At 44.9% G+C, this 20,230-nt stretch overlaps 1 protein-coding gene across 1 annotated transcript in view; it reads right to left on the bottom strand.

Annotated features, from left to right (window-relative positions):
- CILK1 (ciliogenesis associated kinase 1) overlaps positions 1-20,230 on the bottom strand; it is a 483,141-nt gene that overhangs the window by 195,177 nt on the left and 267,734 nt on the right. Inside the window, exon 12 of the mRNA XM_078647940.1 lies at positions 15,803-15,931. Coding sequence (XP_078504066.1) covers positions 15,803-15,931 — 129 coding nt within the window. The remainder of the gene's footprint in view (positions 1-15,802; positions 15,932-20,230) is intronic.

Genomic DNA, 20,230 nt, shown 5'->3' on the forward strand with positions numbered 1-20,230 from the left:
TGGGGGTCGCGCCCCACACTTTAAAGACCCCTGTGCTAGTATCTCTTCCCAGGGAAGTTTGTTTCCTCCTTGCAGTCTGCTTGTTGTAAGCCGCTGATGGTGGTTGTCTCTATTGTTGTTGAGGGTATTGCAGTCTCTATTGTTGCTGAAAGGGAGTGGTACTGTTGCGATTGATAAGTTGGTATCCTCCTCTATAGGAGAACATACCTCTGCCTCTTGCTTACAGCCATTCCTGTCTGCAGAGGGCAGTAGGACCTACCAATTGCTGAAAGCCTGCGGAAGTAATATCCATTGCACATTCAATTTCTGAAGAGACTTGTTAACCTTCTTGTAGAATCTTTCTTGCATCAGTCTTTACATCCTCTAGTAACCGATCTATGTAAGGAGTGTCATCTGACCACATCTGCCAGTCGTATCTGCCAAGGATTGCCAGAGAATTGGCTGCTCTAATCGTTATAGCCAACACTGAGGAAAATCGCTTTCCTATGCTATCAAGAAATCTACACTCTATCCGGCGGCATTGATATATGCGTAGAGGGGTTCTTGGAGCAGAACTGAGCTGCTTGCCTTGTGACAGAATCTGGTTTAGGATGGCCTATCAAACAGGCTGGTGCCTTATATTTTTAACCAATCTGCGTAGGACAGCAGTTACTGTTGCTGGATTCTTCATCATTTCACACCTTCCTCCCAGATATAGTCCACAACTAAGATAGCGCTAATGGATTTCCTAGCCGGCTCTTTAAAATCATAAAGAAAGAAATCTAATGGCATTGTCAACTCAAATAGTTTTGCTGCTTGCTCCATCAGAGTAGGAAGCCTCCCAATATCATCAGGAGGGGAATCCACCAGATGAGGAACTGGTGGTGAAGGAGCCTCTTGCAGGTAATCATCCCATTCGTTAAAACACTGTGGTCGTCTAATAATTAACTGCGTCCACTTCTCTGTCCTCATCGGAGTACATTACATCATCCAAAGGCGGAACCGCAATGCTTGAAGCCGGCATTCTTTTTGGTGTATGCACTGTCGGGTAAATATGCGGTGTGCAAGGAGTAGCAGGTTGAATCTGAAGTAGAGTGAATTGTTTGTGATGGTGATGTAGCCCAAGAGGGCTTTGGAAATCTTTTATAATGGTCCAGTAGCATGCTCTGCAAGTCATGAACCAAAGGTACTGGTACACGCACCATTTCCTACTGAGAGTCATGATGTTCTTAGGGTTGGTAATGCTCCATATATGAAATGGATTAATCCATAAATTGTATTCCTGAGGAATTCTAATCTTCTTTACAATATTCCTCACTACCCTCTTGATATTTAAAATGTAGTTCTAAACGAAATGTGCTGTTACGAAATGTGCTGTTCCGAAATGTCAGTCATCCTCTGAATCCTCTACATCTAACATATGAGATGGTGGAAGAGGTGAAACCTTATTCGAAAATTTTGCACTGGCATTAGTGACGTTATTGAAGAATGTAATGAATGTCTCAACGACTATCGTTGATGGCGTACATGATGTTCTTGTTGACATTAGAGGTGTTGTCGCCGTCCGCAGCGCTACCTCTTTCGCAATCGGAGTTGTTGACTGTTTTCTAGTTGGCGTTGCGCCTGTAGGTGAGATCATAGGTGCATGGCTGATGATGGTACCATCACCGTCAACTATGTCATCGTCATAGACAGTGTTGTCGTCGTTGATAGGGCAAATTCCGTTGATTGTGTCACCGTCTACGTCAACTGTTTTGTTGATTTTTTTTTCTAGAGTGGATTTCTCCATCGATGGCACTGAGGAGGGCGTTTTAAACTAGAACGGCTATCTAGGAGAAGGTGTTGTAGGCTCTGAAGCTGATATTTTTGAGGAGACATGCCATTTAGAATGCTAATGCTGGAAATCAGTAGACAAAATATGATCCCCAGATGACCCATGGTGAGTCTTTTTGTGAGTTTTCTTTTAGGTGGTTCAAGAGATTTATGTCCCTCAGCCCTGTCTCCTTTATGAGATTTCCTCTACTTAGAAGAATCATCCTCCTCCTCACACAGAGGTGCGTCCCTTATCTTAAGCTTTTGAAGCCATAACAACAGCCTCCCTTCTCTATCTTTTAAAGTTTTTGGGAGAGAAGTAAGGCAAAATGTACAGTATTTTCCTTTATGAGAACGGTAGACACAGTAAATGCAGTCTTCGCAGGATCCTCCAAGTGCAGCCTCTTCTTGCCACAGACTCCACAAGGACAGTCTGAAAATACATTTTCTACTCGAAACTGACATTTTAACTAGTTAGGTTTGAACAACTGATGAAGTAGTTATGAGAAATACAGTTGTATATCTATTTCCTGATTGAAAATCCTGGATAACTGAGGGAGTGAAGCCTCCGTGGGGAGTGATCTAGATGGGGTTGTTGCCTGATTGGCTGAAGTTTGGGCCATTTATAATGATGGAAACAGTTACTGAAGTGAATTCTTTTTAGCCCTTCTGGGCTATGTATGACTTGTACTGCTTTAAAATGTACCGTGCAACTCCCACTTTGACGAAGGAGAATGATTCAAGCATGGGAATCTATGAAGATCTAGTACGTGAGAAGCAGAAGTTACACTTCGAGCCCTTGTGATCAAGGGGCAGGCAGGTTTTTTTGGACACCTTAGTGCTCAGCCCATGGCTATTTGGCATTACAATGTGGGCAGAATAGGAATGATGTGTGATTCAGTGACCAACATTCTTTGAGGCAAAGTCCTTGGTGGTCATATAGGGCTGAAGCCCTCGAGGCTGGGTGCCATCCACTCAGGTGTGGCATCAATCATGTTTGAAGGTAGAAAAGTGGTGTACTGTCTTGAGAAACAGGTGCAGTGATTGTTCCTAGTCGCCAGAGTCAAAGACTTATAGCCAGGTCCAGATTACCTGAGAGAAAACCTAGAGTATCAGAGCCATAACTAAACAAGTCCAAACCAGATGATGGAAAAAAATGTAACAGAAGGCAGAATCGGTGCCCATGGGCAGTATGGACTAAAGGAGGAGTCATGCAACTCGAAGCTTCTGTGAAGAAAAGGAACTTATAATGTCCAAGTCCAACACCAGATACCAAGAGTATGCAAAGGAAGCGTATCAACAGCCACACATACTACAAACACATATCTTTATCAGCAAAACATTATTTCCTATGTAGGTGCTCATTCCACAAGGCCCATAGGAAATAGTCATGCTTCCTTTCTCGCCAAAGAGAGGCATTGGCTCCTGCCCCTCTCAAAAGTATATTTGAGAGTGTTTCCAAGATGGGGAAAGATATGTATTTGTTAAAGTTAACCACATTTGGCATGGAACCATAATACCCCATCGCGGCTCAAACTGAAAGTTTAAGACTGTGTGAATCTTCCATAATGATGGATTTCCCACCACAGAGTCCAAAATATAATAAAAACAACTCCATAATGCTTGATTCTGTGAACTGGGATCACAAATGCACTATAGTACATACATCTCCTGTACACCTAAAAGCCACCATGATGAACAGAAATATTTGTAAATTCAGTGCTTCAAGTGGGACCACTAAAAAAAGAGTCTGATGGGTATACTCTGTCTACTTTTTTAATAGAAATATAAAAATTACGTTTGCTTTACAGCCCTTGGACATGATCTTTACGATGGCTGACACACGTTTACTGATTTTGTGTAAGGGCTGCCTCTAATCCACCCTATGGTATGAGCCATGAAAAGTTCTTATCAGCATGTTAGTGTATTTCTTTTGAAGCATCTAAATGAGAATCAGAATGATGTGGTCCACGACCAGCTTTTATTTATTTTAGCATTTATGGAGCATAACTGTTACCTGGGAGGTGTCCTGGTACCATCAACAGGCAACATCCTACCCTCAACCATCCGGACCGCAGATTAAAGAGAGCATAGCAAATACTTTAGAGATTTCCTAAATGGGAGGAGTTCCTTAATAGAACCAAGAGTAGGAGTTGGATTGTTCCAAAGGCAGAAACCCTGTAAAGAAAACAAGTTGCCACCAGAACAAATTCGGTTGAACGTATGCGGGTTGGCGTCCGCAGAATGCAAGAAGTGTTTGGGGTGAAATCGATAAAAACAAATCTAAAGATAGGAAGGACCAACTCCATGGACTGCCTTGTGGACAATGCTAAGAGATTTGAAAATTATCCTTTTGGGTACAGGAAAGCAACGTAGTGTATTGAGGGCTTCTGAAGCCAAGGAGTGGCAAGGGAGAACCAGAGGCAGTTTTTGCTGTGGCAGTATGTTTCAGGTACAGATATTTGAAAAGGTAGTCAGGGGAGCCCTATTAATAGTGGGTTCCCAAAATACAGTCTGCTCAGAATCATGGCCGTACCCACACGTGGACACATATGAATGGGAAGTAAAAGAAGAATTTGACAAAGTCTTTAGCAGAGGGATACAAGGAGAAACATTCTTGACCTGGTTGGTAAGAGAGAGGTCCTCATTGAAATGAAACCCTAGATTTCTCAACGAAGCAGTCTGTGGGAGTGGTCTCACAATCCAAGGGCCAAAAATCGATGAGCAATGGGTGTGGCAATTTGCCTGAAGAGAAGTAAAGAATCTCTAATTTATCATCACGTGGAGGTCTGTCACATACATCTTTTCAGTTAAAAGAATTAGAGTAAGACAAAAGGTCATTACAGGCAAACAAGTGTAGAAGACCTCAAACGGTTCCAGAGAGGATTGGTCCTCGGATATGATCAGGTAGGTGTCATCTGTGTAATTCATTAAATTGCAACAAGGTTTCCAGGCTAAAAAAAAAGCAAACAGCTTTCAATAACAGTATCATTTATCAAAACGTATTTTCTAGCAGATCAAATTCATTACAAAATAAGTGCTGCACAAACATGCATGAAATACATGTTTCTAGCATTACCAGCACACCTATAAATTTAGAAAACGCCTTTCCACAAGGTTTATCTACAGGTAGAGAGGGAAACACAGATTTGCTTTAAAAGGCTTCTTAATCCAAAACGTGGACTGACTGCAATGGGATCAGGTGGTGAAAATGAGAATATACAACTGATCAAACACTAAGCAGGATCTCTGTCCCACAAGTACAGCAAGGGCGACTGAAGGAAACACAGCTATCTGACTTGTTTCACAAGAAAAAAATTATTGAACCTGCTTCATTGTGTAGAAAGATTTATTTAAATATATTGAGCTTGCCTACACATGAAAACAACAGTAGCAGAAATAAAAGAAGAGTTAAATGAAACCCTGAGGTTTAGGGACCATGAAGCACGGCAACTTGAGTGTATATCAGGAGAAAAGGGTTCATTTGTTTATGCCACAGGCCAGTGAGATGAGTTAATCTGAATGAATATGAGAAAAAGAGATAAGCTCACTAGCACAGGCGTCTGTATAAATGTAGGCAATATAGTATTATTTGCAGCACAGTGGATGCCTCATATATGTTGCCAACTTCCATGTTGACTGTCAATGGCTTACAACTGTGACTGAAAAATAAATTATTTGGTCAGGATGGAATGCAAAATTCAATTTGTTCCTTTGTGAGACCATGAATAACATGCTCCTGCTAATTTAGGGTTCATTCATACGGGTGGAGGGCAATTTAATCGTCTCATGGAAACACATTGTGCTTAGCTTCTGTAGCCATTAAAGCAATTGGTATTCCCAGTCATTTGAGTGTTTTTTTGCCAAAAATGTATGATCCATTTTGAAATCCTGGAGCATGTGTTTTGAATAGAGACAGTAGATGCATTCGGCATGTCATCGTCCAAAAGCCTTTTCTTTCCACATGAAACATATCCCCATAACAGGCAAATTACCTACTTCTCTTCCACTGGCCAAACCTGTAGAAATACAGAACAATCTAATGCCAAAAAGGTGCTAATTAAGAAAAATTAGCGGCGCAATGCAAGGACGACCTCTGAGCAGAGCTCTGAGACTGGACGCACTTTCACACGATTTAAGAATCAGAAGCATAGTGGGCTCTAGGTAGTATGGAGATCAGTGCAACTCAACAAAGGTTGAAGTTTGGAGCTTTTCTAATGAGATGATTGTGCTAAAGTTGTGTGAATTTAAGCTGTTATCTAAGACAGTATCTTTGTACAGCTATATAAATACCCCTGTGGTCTTACCAACCTGAGGATGGGGATTGATTTAAGCATGTGAATCTACGATTGATTCAATGCTGGAGAAATAGCAAATACTAGTGCAAAACCAATAGACCAAAACAACAAGTTACCTACCTTCAGTAATGCTCTTTCGAGCAGATATTCAATCTAACAGCTTATTCCAAAACTTGTGATTCAACCTCAGAGGTTAGACAGGATATGGAAACTCTTGCAATAGTTCTTGCACTTTGACCTGCAGCCAGAAATGAGAGAGAGCTGCATATAGGTGCCACCCCTTAAATAATTGAAACTGTGCTGGCAATGAGCAAAACGAACTTGGAAAGGCGAGCCACCTAATCCAGAAAACTGAGTAAATGGTACGGACTTAGTCCGAAGGACTGACATAGTAGTAAGTAGTAGTAGTAATAATTCTTTATTTAGATATAAAACCATATCTTTAAAAGATTACACAAATCACATTATGTACAGTTTTATGAATAAAAAATGGTAAAAGAATAAAATGTAACCGTAAGCATACTAGTTAAAACGTTTCAATTTGTAGATTAGCCCTCCCGGTCATTGCAAGTTCTATTTAAGTACATGTTCGATCTTGTCACTCAGCAGTACGGCCTCAGCAATGTCTGTTTTATCTAGGTTGCGATACACGTGCTGGATGAATTTGGACAAGTTTATGTTTAAAACAATATTATCTGGAGACAGAGCAGCGATAATGGCATGCCTACTGGTCCGAACTCCCAGCCTGTTCCATTCTGACTTAAGCAGACATCTGCGTTGGAAATTAAATAAGGGACAGATGCAGAGCACATGCAAGATTGTTTCTGTTGCTAACCCGCATCCTCTGCATGTTGTGTCTTCCTTCTTACGGCGCCAGGTGGGTAGATTTTGGAGAAAGCGCCAATCTCCCAATCTTAGGGCAATTAGGCAGCGATTTAGATAAAGTGAAAATGTCGTGGAGAGGTAGGCAGCACGGGTCAATCGTTTGTAGGAGTTGACTCCCACCCAGGTATGACTACGTTTCATGGCAAGAGGTTTGTCTAAAGCCAGAGATTTTAGTCTTACACATTTTTTGATTATATTTTTAAAAACAGTCTGACTGGGGTTAAGAGCCCAAAGGTCGGCAACTGACATTTGATGGATGAAATCATTCAGAAGGCGCCCAAATGTTCCCCCTGGATTAGTCTCATTAATTTCTTTCCAGATTAAGGATTCTAGTGTTCCTGGATCGGCCTGTCTTAATTTGTGACATAGCTTAAGGTAAGTACCCACGTTGGAAGCTTCATAGTTGGTTAATCCCAGCTCTAATCTAATCTGGGCCGGGGAAGCAGTGCTCGGTAAATGAAGTACCTTTCTATAGATTTTAGTTGTATATTTGTTTAGGGCAGTATTCATTTTGCCTTTAAAGGTCTCAATGCCATAAGAAAGTGTTGGCCCAATTTTAGCTCTAAGGACTTCTAATAAAGGGGCAAAGGTTGGACCTGAAAGTTTCATCGATAGCTTGGCCAAGGATACCACTAGGGCCGTAGTTTTAGCTGCGATCACACTGCTTTGCTTTGAAAAGCTGCCCCTTGTGTCCAAGTGGACGCCTAAATATTTGTATGATTGGCCAATCGAAAGATTTGTTTTATTAATTGACCAACCACCGCCGCTGTAGTGTTTCTTACCAAATGGGACTATCAGGGTTTTCTCCATATTAATTTCTAATTGATTGCCAATCGTGTATTGCGATAATGCAACAAGGAGCCTTTGTAACCCTACTCTAGTGAGGCTAAACAGGGCCAAATCGTCGGCATATAAAAGGTTACATAATGCCGCGCCTCCTATTTTGGGTGGATGACTATTTACCCTGTCCAGAGTACTTGACAGGTCGGATATAAATAGGTTAAAGAGAAAAGGGGCCAGCACGCATCCCTGCTTGACACCGCGTGAGGTCATGATTTTTCACGAGAGGTGCGAGCCGGACCCTAACTTCACTCGAACCCATGTGTCAGAGTAGAGTTGAATAATTGGGTTCAATATTTTGTTTGGAAAACCCCACTGTGTCAGTTTTTTCCAGAGAGCCGCCCTAGGCACTCTATCAAACGCTGCTTTAAAATCGACAAAGCCGCAAAAGACCATCCTGCTTGTTGATAAAGCTTTGTCGATTATAGTGGAAACTGCCAGTAAATTTGTCGTAGTTCCTGAGTTGGCAACAAACCCTGTCTGGTTCATGGGCATCAGATCGTGGTCCTTTACCCATTGCCTTAGATCCTCCAGAATGAGTCCTGCAAAATGTTTTGCCTCTATGTCCAATAGGGCGATTAATCTGTAGTTGTTAGGCATGGCCCGTGATCCAGATTTATGAATGGGATGAATTATTGCGCCCCGCCATGAGTCCGGGATTGTCAGTGATCTCAGGGTGTAATTAAAGAGATTTAGTAACACCGTGGACCAGAAAGGGATGTCCGATTTGAATAGCCTTTGTGGCAGGCCATTCGGGCCTGGTGCTCCATCTTGTCTCCCCTTTGTCACTGCTTTGGCAACTCGGTCCTCGGTTAGTGCATAAGCAGGGGTAAGTCCCCGATTTGTATCCAAGGAGGTATTCAGTGGTACATCTTCTGCAATCCCGCAACCCCTAGGTGGTCTGCTGCAATCCTGGTTGTCTTGTGCCTGAAAGTGATCTGTTAAATATGTTACCCATTCTGCTTCCTGTATATTTGCAGAGCCAGAGTTTATTAGGTGCAGGTTGGTGTGGTTAACAAGGCACCAGAATTTCCTTGAGTTTTTTTGCTTGCTTTCCCACACCAATTTTACCCAGTATTGGTTTTCCTGAGCCTGTTTCTCTTGGGAGACTGCCCTCCTGAATGCTTGTTGGGCATGATGATATGTGGCAAGGAAGGCGCTGTTCCCCGGGAATTTTAAAACCAACCTCAATGCGGTGTTCCTTGCTCTCTTTAGTGGTTTTATGGCGGCAGAGGTTGCAGCCCCTGCTGGAAGTGAGCAGTTTGATCTCTGCACAGTCGCAGGATATGAGTTGATCAGGTGAAGGCACAGCTGCAACCATTTCCGTATTGGGTTGACATCTTTATCAGGACTACCTGCTATAAAGTCCTTGCTTGCTTTTAAAACACTCAGACTGTTGGATTCATTCCATTTGAGGCGCTTGAGGTTTTCGGTGTAAATTCCCTTGTAGGTTATAGGAGCCGCTTTATGGAGTTCCGGGTTTGTTGTGAAGGTGATGACCTGGGGCCTGTGATCGCTTTCAGACCGTGGGTGGATGCAGAAACAGTTTAACTTAAACAGTAGTTCTGAATTGCATATAGTGAAGTCTAAGTAAGACTTTTTTCTTCCATTCAACCAGGTCCAGTTTGGGGGTGAGTCGCTTGTTGTCCTTCCATTCACTACCAGGTAGCCTGCGTTATAGAATCTCATCACGGAGAGTTCACCTAATATATTTGGGGCTTGGTTCGGAGGTTTGGATTGAGTCAAGGCCTCAACGATGTTAGTCAGGTCCGGCCCTTCCATGTCTACTGCGTTCCCCTGAAATAGATTTGTATTGAAATCTCCCGTGATGATGCGGTCCGAATTGGGATATTCAGTAGCGATGTCATTCATAAATTCGCACAATCGGACCAGGTGGTCTTTTTTTGTGCGAGTGCTAGGATTAATGTACACATTGACGAGGAGAATTGGACGCTGCATCCCCCAGGGATTGATTTTGATCCCAAGTAACCAGTCTTCATTGAGGTGAAATTGGTTGAAAGCACCTTTTAGGTTATTTGAGATATATATGGACAAACTGCCTTTGGGGTGGCCAAATCGGTTGTCCCTGAGAGCTGGTTTCCAAAACTCGATATATCCTTCTATGGGACGGCCCTCTGTCGCCCAGGTTTCCTGTAGGGCGATTGCTGTGTGTTTGCACAAGAAAGCCATAGTGTCTTCATTTGAAGTTTTTTGATGAAGTCCACTGATATTCCATGAGCACAGTGAGAATGGAGGCCGTCCCTGCTTGGTGTCTCTTTTGGGCTGTGTGTCTGCCGCTGAGAGGGGTTTTCTAGAGGAATTGTGTGTTTCTACAGAAGTTTCCTCCGTTGGCGGTCGGTTTGTAAGTTTTGATGACAGGGTTGCTGGCAGCCAGCCCCGGCTATAATTCGATTCTTCATTGAACCCGGCTTTTTCGGGCCCTTTTGATTTGACATCGGCCCCTGAAGCATTTTTTAAGACCGAGTAGGGTCTCGCGCGTCCTGTTGTTTTGGATGTTGACAGGTAGCTGGGTGAAGTCGGCCTTGTTAACAGGGAGGTGGGATACCCGGGAGTGGAGTACGGGTACACTCTAATTCCCCAGTTCCGCAGCGCGGCTTCTGTTCAAGAAAAGCTCCTACCCAGCTAGCCGATCAAAAAGTCACCACAGTGACCTCAGAGGGTTGATTACCTCGAGGGGAGAGAAATTCGATGGATTCAATATTGTTTGTTACCAGTCCAGCTAAACCTGGAATTCCTTGTGCTAGTTTTAACAGATTGGATCTGTTAAGAATGTTGTGCCGCCCTTTAGATTTATATTCGGGTGCCAGTAGGATCTGATGGCACGGTGGATCGTTATTGATTGACTCCGGTATACTTGAGAGTTTAATGTTGGAATTTTCGAGTGTCCTGTCTGATTTAATTTCGTATAGCTGTTGTGACAGTCGTTGCGGAGCCCTCGTCAAATGTAAACTGTGACTGGTCGTAACTTTGGAATCGTTGCAAATGGTTTTAGAGTAATTGATTCTTGACATTGCGTTTTCTTTTCCCGGGGAAATGAGAAACGTCGGTGGTCTGGAGGTTTCTAGCGTCATCTTAGGCCCGCTTGCACTTGCCATATCTGAGCTCACCCTGATGGTTTCTGTGTGGACCCTGCCCTCGGTTGTTTCTGGGGCCATTGTTTGATTACTTCGGTCCTTTGGACTACTCACAGAATCTTGGGTGCGTTTTTCCGGGGAGACTCCCTTGGGGGTAATTCTTTGCTCTGCGGCACTGTTTTCGATGTTTTTTTTTGTTTTCGGCTTTTTTGAAGATAGGGAAGAGTTCATGGTGGACCATGTTGGAGTTTGCCCTAAGTTTATTTCTGGCTTTGCGCTGGCGTTTGCGCTCTCTTTTACTACGTGGTATAACTGGCCCTGCGAGGGCCGCCAGTGTTGAGTCATTTTGAGAAATGGGGTTGTTTGTTTGCGCAGGCTCAAGATGATCCTGCTTGGTGATGGGTCCGATTGGTGACAAAGGGGGGCCGTTTTCTGCCGTCAGGTTTGATTTTGATTGGGCGCTCTGAGTATGACCATTCAGCTTCGTTTGGCCAGTGGTTGTTCCTGTGTTTAGAGCCTCCCCTTCTTTTGAGTTTGTGTTCTGCTTAGCAGGAAACTTAGTGGGTTTTAAGTGTTCTTGCTGTGTGGGGGGTGGTGATTTGCTAAAAAAGTTTCCTCCTCTCAGCAACTTTACTTCCCTTATGACTGTGGTTAGGCATTCTGGGAGCAGTGAAAGAGAATCTATGATTGGGGAGCAACAGCAAGTTGATTCGGCAAGCTTTGTGGAGGCTTGCGCCCGTAAGATTAAGGAATTAAGTTTATCTAGTTTGCTATTGATCCCAGACGTAAATAGTGCCAGGGTGTTTAGTAAGTCGACCTGCACCTCCAGTTTTATCGAATGGTAATTGAGTGCATTAACTGTTTGCTGCAGGGTTTGTAAAAGTTGTGGCCAAGCACCGGTCCCGGTGTTTTCTTCAATATTTAGTTTTTCTTTTGGGATCGGGCTGGACCTGGGTGAACTTTCAGACGTCTTGAAGAGAAGAGACAGGTCCGTCATAAACTGATCGTTCTGGGGAGGCAATGCTGGCTGGCTTTGCGATGAGTCCTTTGTGTGTCCAGGTGGCGAAAATATCATGTACGGGGGGCTCAAAACTGGTGGTGCTGATGTGAGGATTGTTGTTTGTGAGGTTGAGGATTTTTGACTGCTATTCAAGTGCTCGGGGTTGGCTTGCCGTGGATTTGTGCCGTCGTTGTTTGGTGAAGAAAGGCCACAAGAGGCATGGTCGTGGTCGCTGCGTTAGTTACAGTGGATTTAGGCGGCGTTACTTGGACCTCTGTTGGGCGCGTAGTGATCTCCAGTTGGGTTTGTAGCGCTTGACTGGGCCAGCGGTCCTCTGCTGGAGACACTGAAAACTTGTCCGATGGAAGGTGGTCAGGTTGAGAGTTTTTACTGGTTTGGTCGTTACAGGAGGACCCAAAAATGTAAACCTCTGATGGCTCGATTGCCCTCGCGGTTTCGGGAGCCCAATGTTGCACCAAGGCCAAGTTAGGCGACCCAGGTTGACCCAAGTTAGTTGAGCCTGGTTGCACCAGGGGGGTAATAGTTGTTGCCTCCAAAAACTGCGCTCTTGGTTGAGGCGATTCCGCAGACTTAGATAACTTTTTTTGAAGAAGTCCCGTATGCTTAGCGGTTTTTGTGTTTTTAAAATATGGCTGGCGTTGGCTGAGACCTCTGCGACGTCAGGTTGTTTGCTTTCCTTCTTTTGGGCGCTGTATACTTCCTCACTTTTCCTGATTTCATTATTTTCACGAGGCCCCGAGCTTGGGCTCTTCTGATTGCTCTCTGGTCCAACACCAGTGGTACTTTGTTACAGCTTTGTTACAGCAGCGGGTTTTCGAGATACTAGCTTCTGGCTTCTGGAACTGTATGCAGGTTAGCGTTGAGCGGCTGTGTTAGTGTATGGCACCCCCTTGCTCACCCTGTCCTTCCTGCGCGGGTCTCCCAGCACTACCCCAACCCGCTGACACCACCTCACCTCCCCGCCCCGCTGGGTCGGACTAGAGTCCGAAAACAACCAGAGCTGCATGCTGCGCAACTCTAGGAAACGCTTGCAGGCACCACAGGGCCTGAGGGTGAGATGTAGCCAACAGGGTCCGGGTGGCCGGTCAGGACTCGGCCGACACTGGATGGAGAACAGGGGGAGCAGCCCCAGAGCTGGTGGGCACCCGTGACCAGCCAAGCGGTGAGCAGCGAGTGAGGGATAGCTGAAGGCGGTAGGCGCTGGAGGCTGAGGTACCCACAAGAGCAACAGGAGCACCGCAGGAGCACCGCAAGCTGCGAGGGCTACAGGGACTGAGCCGGTGGGGAAAACTCAGAGAGAACACAAGAACTCTAAGGCTCTGAGTGCGTTGAGCACAGACACCGAGCAGACTCCAGGCAAGCAGCGCGTCAGGGAGGCTGGCGGGGGGGGACCAGAGAAGAAGCTGCCCGCTCACCGAAGTGAGCGATGGTAATGGCGCGAGAGATTGACCTCAAATTACCCTCTCGGTCAGCCCCTGTCAGTCAGTCTCTCCATGCCCCCACCCGCGTGCACCGAATGGCAAATGCTGCCTTACCGCGAGTCACCCTGATCTCTCAATCGTCCTCGCCTCGCTGTGCCCTCGCCGAGCCCGCAGCTCCCCGCTCTCAGAGCAGCCCCCGCACACCAAGCACCCGCCTGCCGACAGCGTCTCCGCTCACCTGCACTGCCACGCCTACCTGGCGAACCTCGGGAGTCACGTTAGTGGGACGCGGCCAATCGCTCTCTCTCCTACTCGCTCTGTCTCGCTCTCCCACCATGACTCCCTTCGCAGTCCGTCAATGCAGCAGGAGTGGTTTCTTCCAATGACGTTTCATGAACCGTTGCTTAGTATCGGGCTGACATGTTAGGAGAGGCTCAGGCCGCAGACGACGTAACACTGTTTTTAAAAAAAAGAACTTGTTTTTTAAAGAGCGCAAATGCCTTTTAACCAAGGCTAGTTCGTATATTATTTTGTACTCAATTTTGTAAAGGTTTTAATTAACCATATGCAATAAATATTTACTGCATCATCAAAAAAAAAACTTGGAAAGTTAACTTCACCGAACGGGGATGGAGGGGGTAGGTGGAGAGGAATCTGCTGTTACAAAGAGTATCTATCAGAAAGAGTATTACAAAAGATTAGTAACTTACTCTTCTAATGGAGACTGCAAACTCCAGATTCCTCAACTTGTGATTCAGTACCAATGTAATGCTCCCGCCAAGGATGCGAGTCTGAAGAGTAGACTTACATCAATAAGTCCTGCAGGACGCAGCAGGATGCAGAAGAGAGCGGACAAAATAACCCTCTGGGGGACTTAAGAATCAATGCAATAGTGCCTGGTGAAAATATGTACACAATCCCACATAACTGGTTAGCAGATGTCCAACACCAAAACACTGTCCCCCTCCATTCCACCCCTCTAAGCTATGACTGTAGTGGCAGTTTTTGGCATATTTCGGCACAGTGGAATGAGCCCTAAGTCTCTGAGGAGGATCATTTTTGGTATAATCATAACAGGTTAATGGAGCGTAAAATGCAATAAAGTCCTTTCTGGACCATCTTTCCTTCCTTTCTTTGTACCGGAGAGCGCAAAGAGGACTTGATCATCAACACAATAGTCCTTAGTTCTATTAATATAGAAACGGGAAATGCAATGGGTCACCATTGCAGATCATCAACCCATTTAGATGGATGCAGTGGAAAACAGAACACATGGAGCATTAGGAACTGCTCAAAGTGGGAAGGTGGTGCCACTTTTGGGTAAACAGATGCACTGGTCCAGAGTACCTGTTTGTTTGGGTAAAATCTAAAATACAGAGGCTGAACTGACAAGGCCTGCAGCTCACAAACCTAGTATGGAGGCATAGATTTCAAGGTTTAAAAGCCTCAGAGCACAGCTGTGGAGATGATCAAAGAGCGCACACATAAGGACAGTTAAGACCACATTAAGGCATCATTGCAGCATGATAAAAGGAGTAAGAAGGAACTTATGTGAAAACCCTTTTTCATCACGACAGGTAACTTGAATAAAAAGGGCTGAACAGTCAAATTAAGCAAAGCTGAGAGGGCAATTTAGTAGTCCTTACTAGTGCTCTCAGCAAAGCTTTGTCAAGATAAAGACAACACAAACAAAAGAACACAAGATAATTGAGACTGTAGGACATCAATGTGCTTCTCCTCACAACAGGTGATACATTTAGCCACATGTGTGAGGATTGAGTCTTCATGGAGGGGTGGTGGAAAGCCAGAATGACATCCACCACTTTTGATAGAAGACCAAAACCTTTCAATTGATTCGACTCAATCTCTACACATGGAGGTGTGGAGGTTTGGATGGAGGATTCAGTCCTGTGGTTGGGACATCTGATCATCCTGAAAAGGAAAACGAAGTGGAGGTATATGCTCAAGGTCAGGAGTTTTGAGTAACTGACCCTCAGGGCTTAATCTGAAGCTATCAGAAGGCCTTGCACTCTGGCACAGGCTTAGACGGTAAATGTGGTTAAATGAGCATTTGGTTACTCCTTTTGTATATTGTACTTTTGTACAAATTAGTTTGTGAATGAAAATGTGTGTTTCAAAGACTGGAATGGAACATCTTTCTTTGAAATGTGATTGTGGAAGTACTCACATTAATGGATTTCTAAAAGTATGTGGGTTCTTTTATGAGGGTCAATGTCAGCATGTTTGTTCAAATGATCCTTTTTTGACTGTTCCCTGTGTAAGCTTCTGCATAACCTTGTAAAGTACCTGCAAACAGAATGCAAGTATGTCTTAGCTTGTAGAACTATAAACACGTATTTCTGGGAGATGTAGCTAATGACACAACAAACAACTCTCACTGGTGAAAATAAAGCATGTAAGTCATATTCATTGAGGTACAGCATCTGATACCTGAATTTCGTTTGTTGGCTCCTCCCTCGATCTCAAAAGGTTTCACAGGTTGGCTAGGATTTGGCCACAGAGGATCGGATTTAAAGTCTTTGCTTGGATTAGACACTATACTGCTCTTAACACCGATCCCTAATTGAAAAAGACAAAATTGATATTAAAAATGGCTGAAAACACAAAAAAGTAATGTTCTGAATAATCAAAGACATTTTAACTTAGATACCAAATAGGTTATGTTACACCTCTATTTTATAAATTTAGGTTCTCTTTCTGTCAAAGTTCCTTCATCAGGCCACCAACTACTAAACTGAGGCAAGGACTTGCCACCCATACAACAGCATCCCTGCCTGCACAAGGGTCCAATAAAAATTCCAACATTAGCAGGTGGTGTGGTAGGATAGTGGTGGAACCACCTGCTGTGTGTTGGTGGTAGCCCCCTGCAATACTATTCAGAGCTCATGGAGTGCCCCGCATTTCATATCCCTCTGCCTAGAATGCACGATAAGAGGTCACCAGGGGTGCATGATAGTTATTTAGAGTGACACAAATCATGTTACTAATTCCACTTATTGACAGGGACTGTTTACACACCCCATTGAAGGTAATCATAGAGACAGCAAGGTTCCCGAAAACCTGGGAGCTTAATCGGATCCCCTACACTCGCATGCATGTAAAGCAGTTTGGGAGGAGGTGTGAACAGCATCTCAAGGATCCACCATGTATTAGGGTGCAGTGAGTCTATTAGTGGTGTCAGCAAGCACGGTGTTCTACCTGATGCTACACAGGACCACTTAGTGAAATAAAGGCAGGAACGTGTCGGTTACTAATGTCCACCACAGTCCTGCCATTGCCTGGCACCCACATAAATAAAAATAATCCCATGGGTGTCTGTCTTGGGGTAGTTGTAGGTAGGGTGTAGACCTGGGTAGAGAGATTGGCTACCCCAGACAGATTTAAAGGACAGTAGTTTGATGTAGTGAATATACAATGTCAGTGACACCGCTGAAGTAGAGTTTTCACATCATTCCCATACAATAAAGAAATGGCAAAATAAACAAGTTGACATATACTCAACCTCTTGCCATAATATTCTTGAGCTGTCAATACACACACTGTGAATCTCTAGTCAGAACTGTTAAAACCACCTCTCCCTCCATCATAGCGCCCGGAGTCATTTGTTGGGGGTGTGGCAAAGTGACGAAGCAAAGGTGGCACCTTAAGGGAAAGCTGCTGCCAAGGATGACAGAATTCGGTGCAGTTATGCCAATATGAGGGGAACCCAACTACAGAAACCAATGAAGATTGAGAGTTCAGTGGGACAGAAACGGCGGCCACCACTAAATGCAGGGGCCGTTGAAACGTGGCAATCTGATTAACAGCCCATCCTCTACTGAAGCATGGGGGCCAAACTTGGGAAAAATACAGTTTGACATGCGAGGCCCTGGAACGACAACTAACAGGGCAGGACCAGAGAGGCTGGAGATGCCCCAGCCAGGGCCACAACTTGTGTAGACAGTGCAGAGGCTGTTGCTATAGATCTGCCGTCACAACAGGAAGGTAACAGGGCGACACTGGGCCTTTGTGTGTCCTGATTTTCACTCGGTGGGCCTTGACGGGGAGTCACTCCTGCACACCCTAGTGAATGGGAAGAGGCCTGGGGGATGAATTCTGAGCCTACCCTATCTTCCCCTCCGACTGGTTGTCGAACTGGCAGACATATGTCTTCAGAAGGAGACCTGAAAAAGATAAAGCCAACCAACCCTCAGAATGAGGCCACAGAGCCGGTGTGGGACTGCAGACACCAGGACCCATTACCCAGGGAGGTGCTACAGGTGGTCAAGACCAGGTTCACCCTGGAACAAAAGATGGATGAAGTAGTGGTGGGCATTAACCTCCTGAGAACAAACTTCAATAAGACATTGTTGAGAGTGAACGTGGCAGAGTACACACTAGAGGACCACACAGAATCCAAAAACTTAATGAAAGCAGGGGTCTTTTATCTTTGAGAAGTCACCAAAAACATTCATGCTGCAGCTGAAGATGCAGAGGAGAGGTTCAGATGCAACACATCCACCTGGGGGCACTTTTGAAAGGGTGGAGGGTCCATCAGTAGATCATTAAAAATGTAATTATAACTATGGTGAAACTATAAGACCTCTCAATCATTTCAGGATCGATCGAGAGGGCACAAACAATGGCCCATGGTGTCACCAAAATATGAAGCAAAGCGAATACCAATCATCACCCATGTCTTTCACTTCAGGGATTGTGATGCAATTCGGATTGGGCTCCCCACTGCATACCTCCGGTGGGTTTGCATGCTGTATACAACCCCTACTGCGAGAGCACACACTGGCAACCACATATTTCAATAATACACTGTACACAGAGAGAGGCACTAAGCAGGGCTGCCCCCCTCTCCCACATACTATTTGTCGTTGCCAGAGAGCCTCTTGCGTTGCGACAGATGGCTGACCGCCTGGGGATTCCAATAGGTAATACAACCCACTTGATATCAGTCTATGTGGAGGTTACATTATTGTGTACCTACGGGACCTCACAAACCTGTTCGAGCCCCTTCCTACCATTTTCTCTAGCTTTGAACGTATCGCTGGTCTCGCCATTAACGAAGGGAAGTCGAAAGCCGCCTTCCTCCATGAAGGTCTCTGCCCAGATGTACTTAGTTTTGGCATATACAATTTACCGGTGCTGCTTAAAACATTCAAATATCTAGGTATCCATATATATATATATATATATATATATATATATATATATATATAGGTCACATGCAGATCAACTCAACGGCAATTCAATAAAAGCAATTAGCGCAGTACTATCTAGAGCGACATTCTGGTCGTCACTACCACTATCGGTGATGGGGCGAGTTGCTATCTCCAAAAAAAGGTGGTACTCCCCCGCTTACAATATTTCGCAAACTTGCCAATACTAGTTCCACCATCCACATTCCGCGCCCTAGGCACACTATTGTTAGACCTTCTGTGGGGGACCCGTCGCCGCAGGGTGAGTCTTAAGAAATTGCAAATAGAGCCGCATAGGGGAGGGCTGCGGGTGCCTGACTTTAGGGCATACTACTATGCCTGTTAGCTTCAATGGTTGTCCTACTGGACGGCGGCCAGAAACTTGCAAGAAATAGGCTACACAACTCGGGACATAGATCAAGGGTCGTAACGCACACTATTGCTGCCCAAAAGCAAAGTTTCCCCACTTGCACCACCACTACTCAAGACGGCACTCCAGTGTTGGAAAAAAGCACTGCTCTACACACTAGGCGCTATTCCCTATGCTGGAAACAACCCACTGCTGGGGATACCAACCCCTGGTGGCAGACTCACAAAGACTAGTCTACAGGCCTGGTCGGAAGTAGGCGTGGAAACAATAGGCGCCTTATTTAGCGACAACACCCTTCTTGACCATGACAATTTTGTGCATGCCACAGGAGCGCCAGGTCTACTTAACACATGCCACAGCGTCACATTACATTAAAAAGAATTGGGCTCCCCAACGAAAAGAGCCGCCGCTGCATGAACTAGTTCGTACATTGTACTATATGGGCGACACCTCATTAAATGGCTGTACATTGGTATCCGCGCCCAGGCGTCTGTCCCGCTCACTGACTTGAGAACGAAAGGTCGGAAACTACTGGTTATGTACTATCCGACAAAGCGTGGGCAAGTATACTGGAACATCCCAAGCGAGTGTCCCGCAATACCAAATTCAAATTTATACAAAGCATGGTCCTGCATAGATCTTATTGAACCCCGCGCCGACTACACTGCATGTTCCCAGACACCCAACGCTGCTGCCCTCGCTGTAAAGCTGAAGAAGAGGGCTTTGTACACATGCTATAGGCTTGCCCTCACTGTAGTGACTAATGGGAGGGGGTGCGAGGCGTGGTTAGGGAGGTTACGCACTTACAGATTGAAGATAATATAACTGAATACTTGCTAGGACTCCACAAACGCACAATCGCTCAGTAAGTTCAACTTAGTTTCTTAGATCTTGCCTTTATACTAGCTATGCGCGCTCTTATTATGCAGTGGAAGTCCACAAGACCCCATGCGCTATCCACATGGTAGGATGAGGTGGTGCGCTGGAGTGGCGCAGAGAGTGCCGCAGTCAATTTCAGTTTATTTTGCAGAGTTACTTAAAACCATTGCAATGCATGCAAGAAGTAAAACCATATATAAAAGATTAGTTCACAATATTACAAATATCATGGTTAAACTGTAAAACACTTCTGTTACTTACAAGTTAAAAAATACCAATTAAATGTACGAGAGCAGCCACTATAAGTGGCCCAGTCAATGCAGCGATTGTTACTCCCACTAGGAAATGAAAATTGATTATCCAATGGCTCCTTGCCCCAAAAAAGCTTTAGTGACAGCTTGGCATTTTTGCCTTGGCCGC

Source organism: Lissotriton helveticus, chromosome 6 (genome assembly GCF_964261635.1).
Source record: "Lissotriton helveticus chromosome 6, aLisHel1.1, whole genome shotgun sequence".
NCBI classification, from domain to species: domain Eukaryota; kingdom Metazoa; phylum Chordata; class Amphibia; order Caudata; family Salamandridae; genus Lissotriton; species Lissotriton helveticus.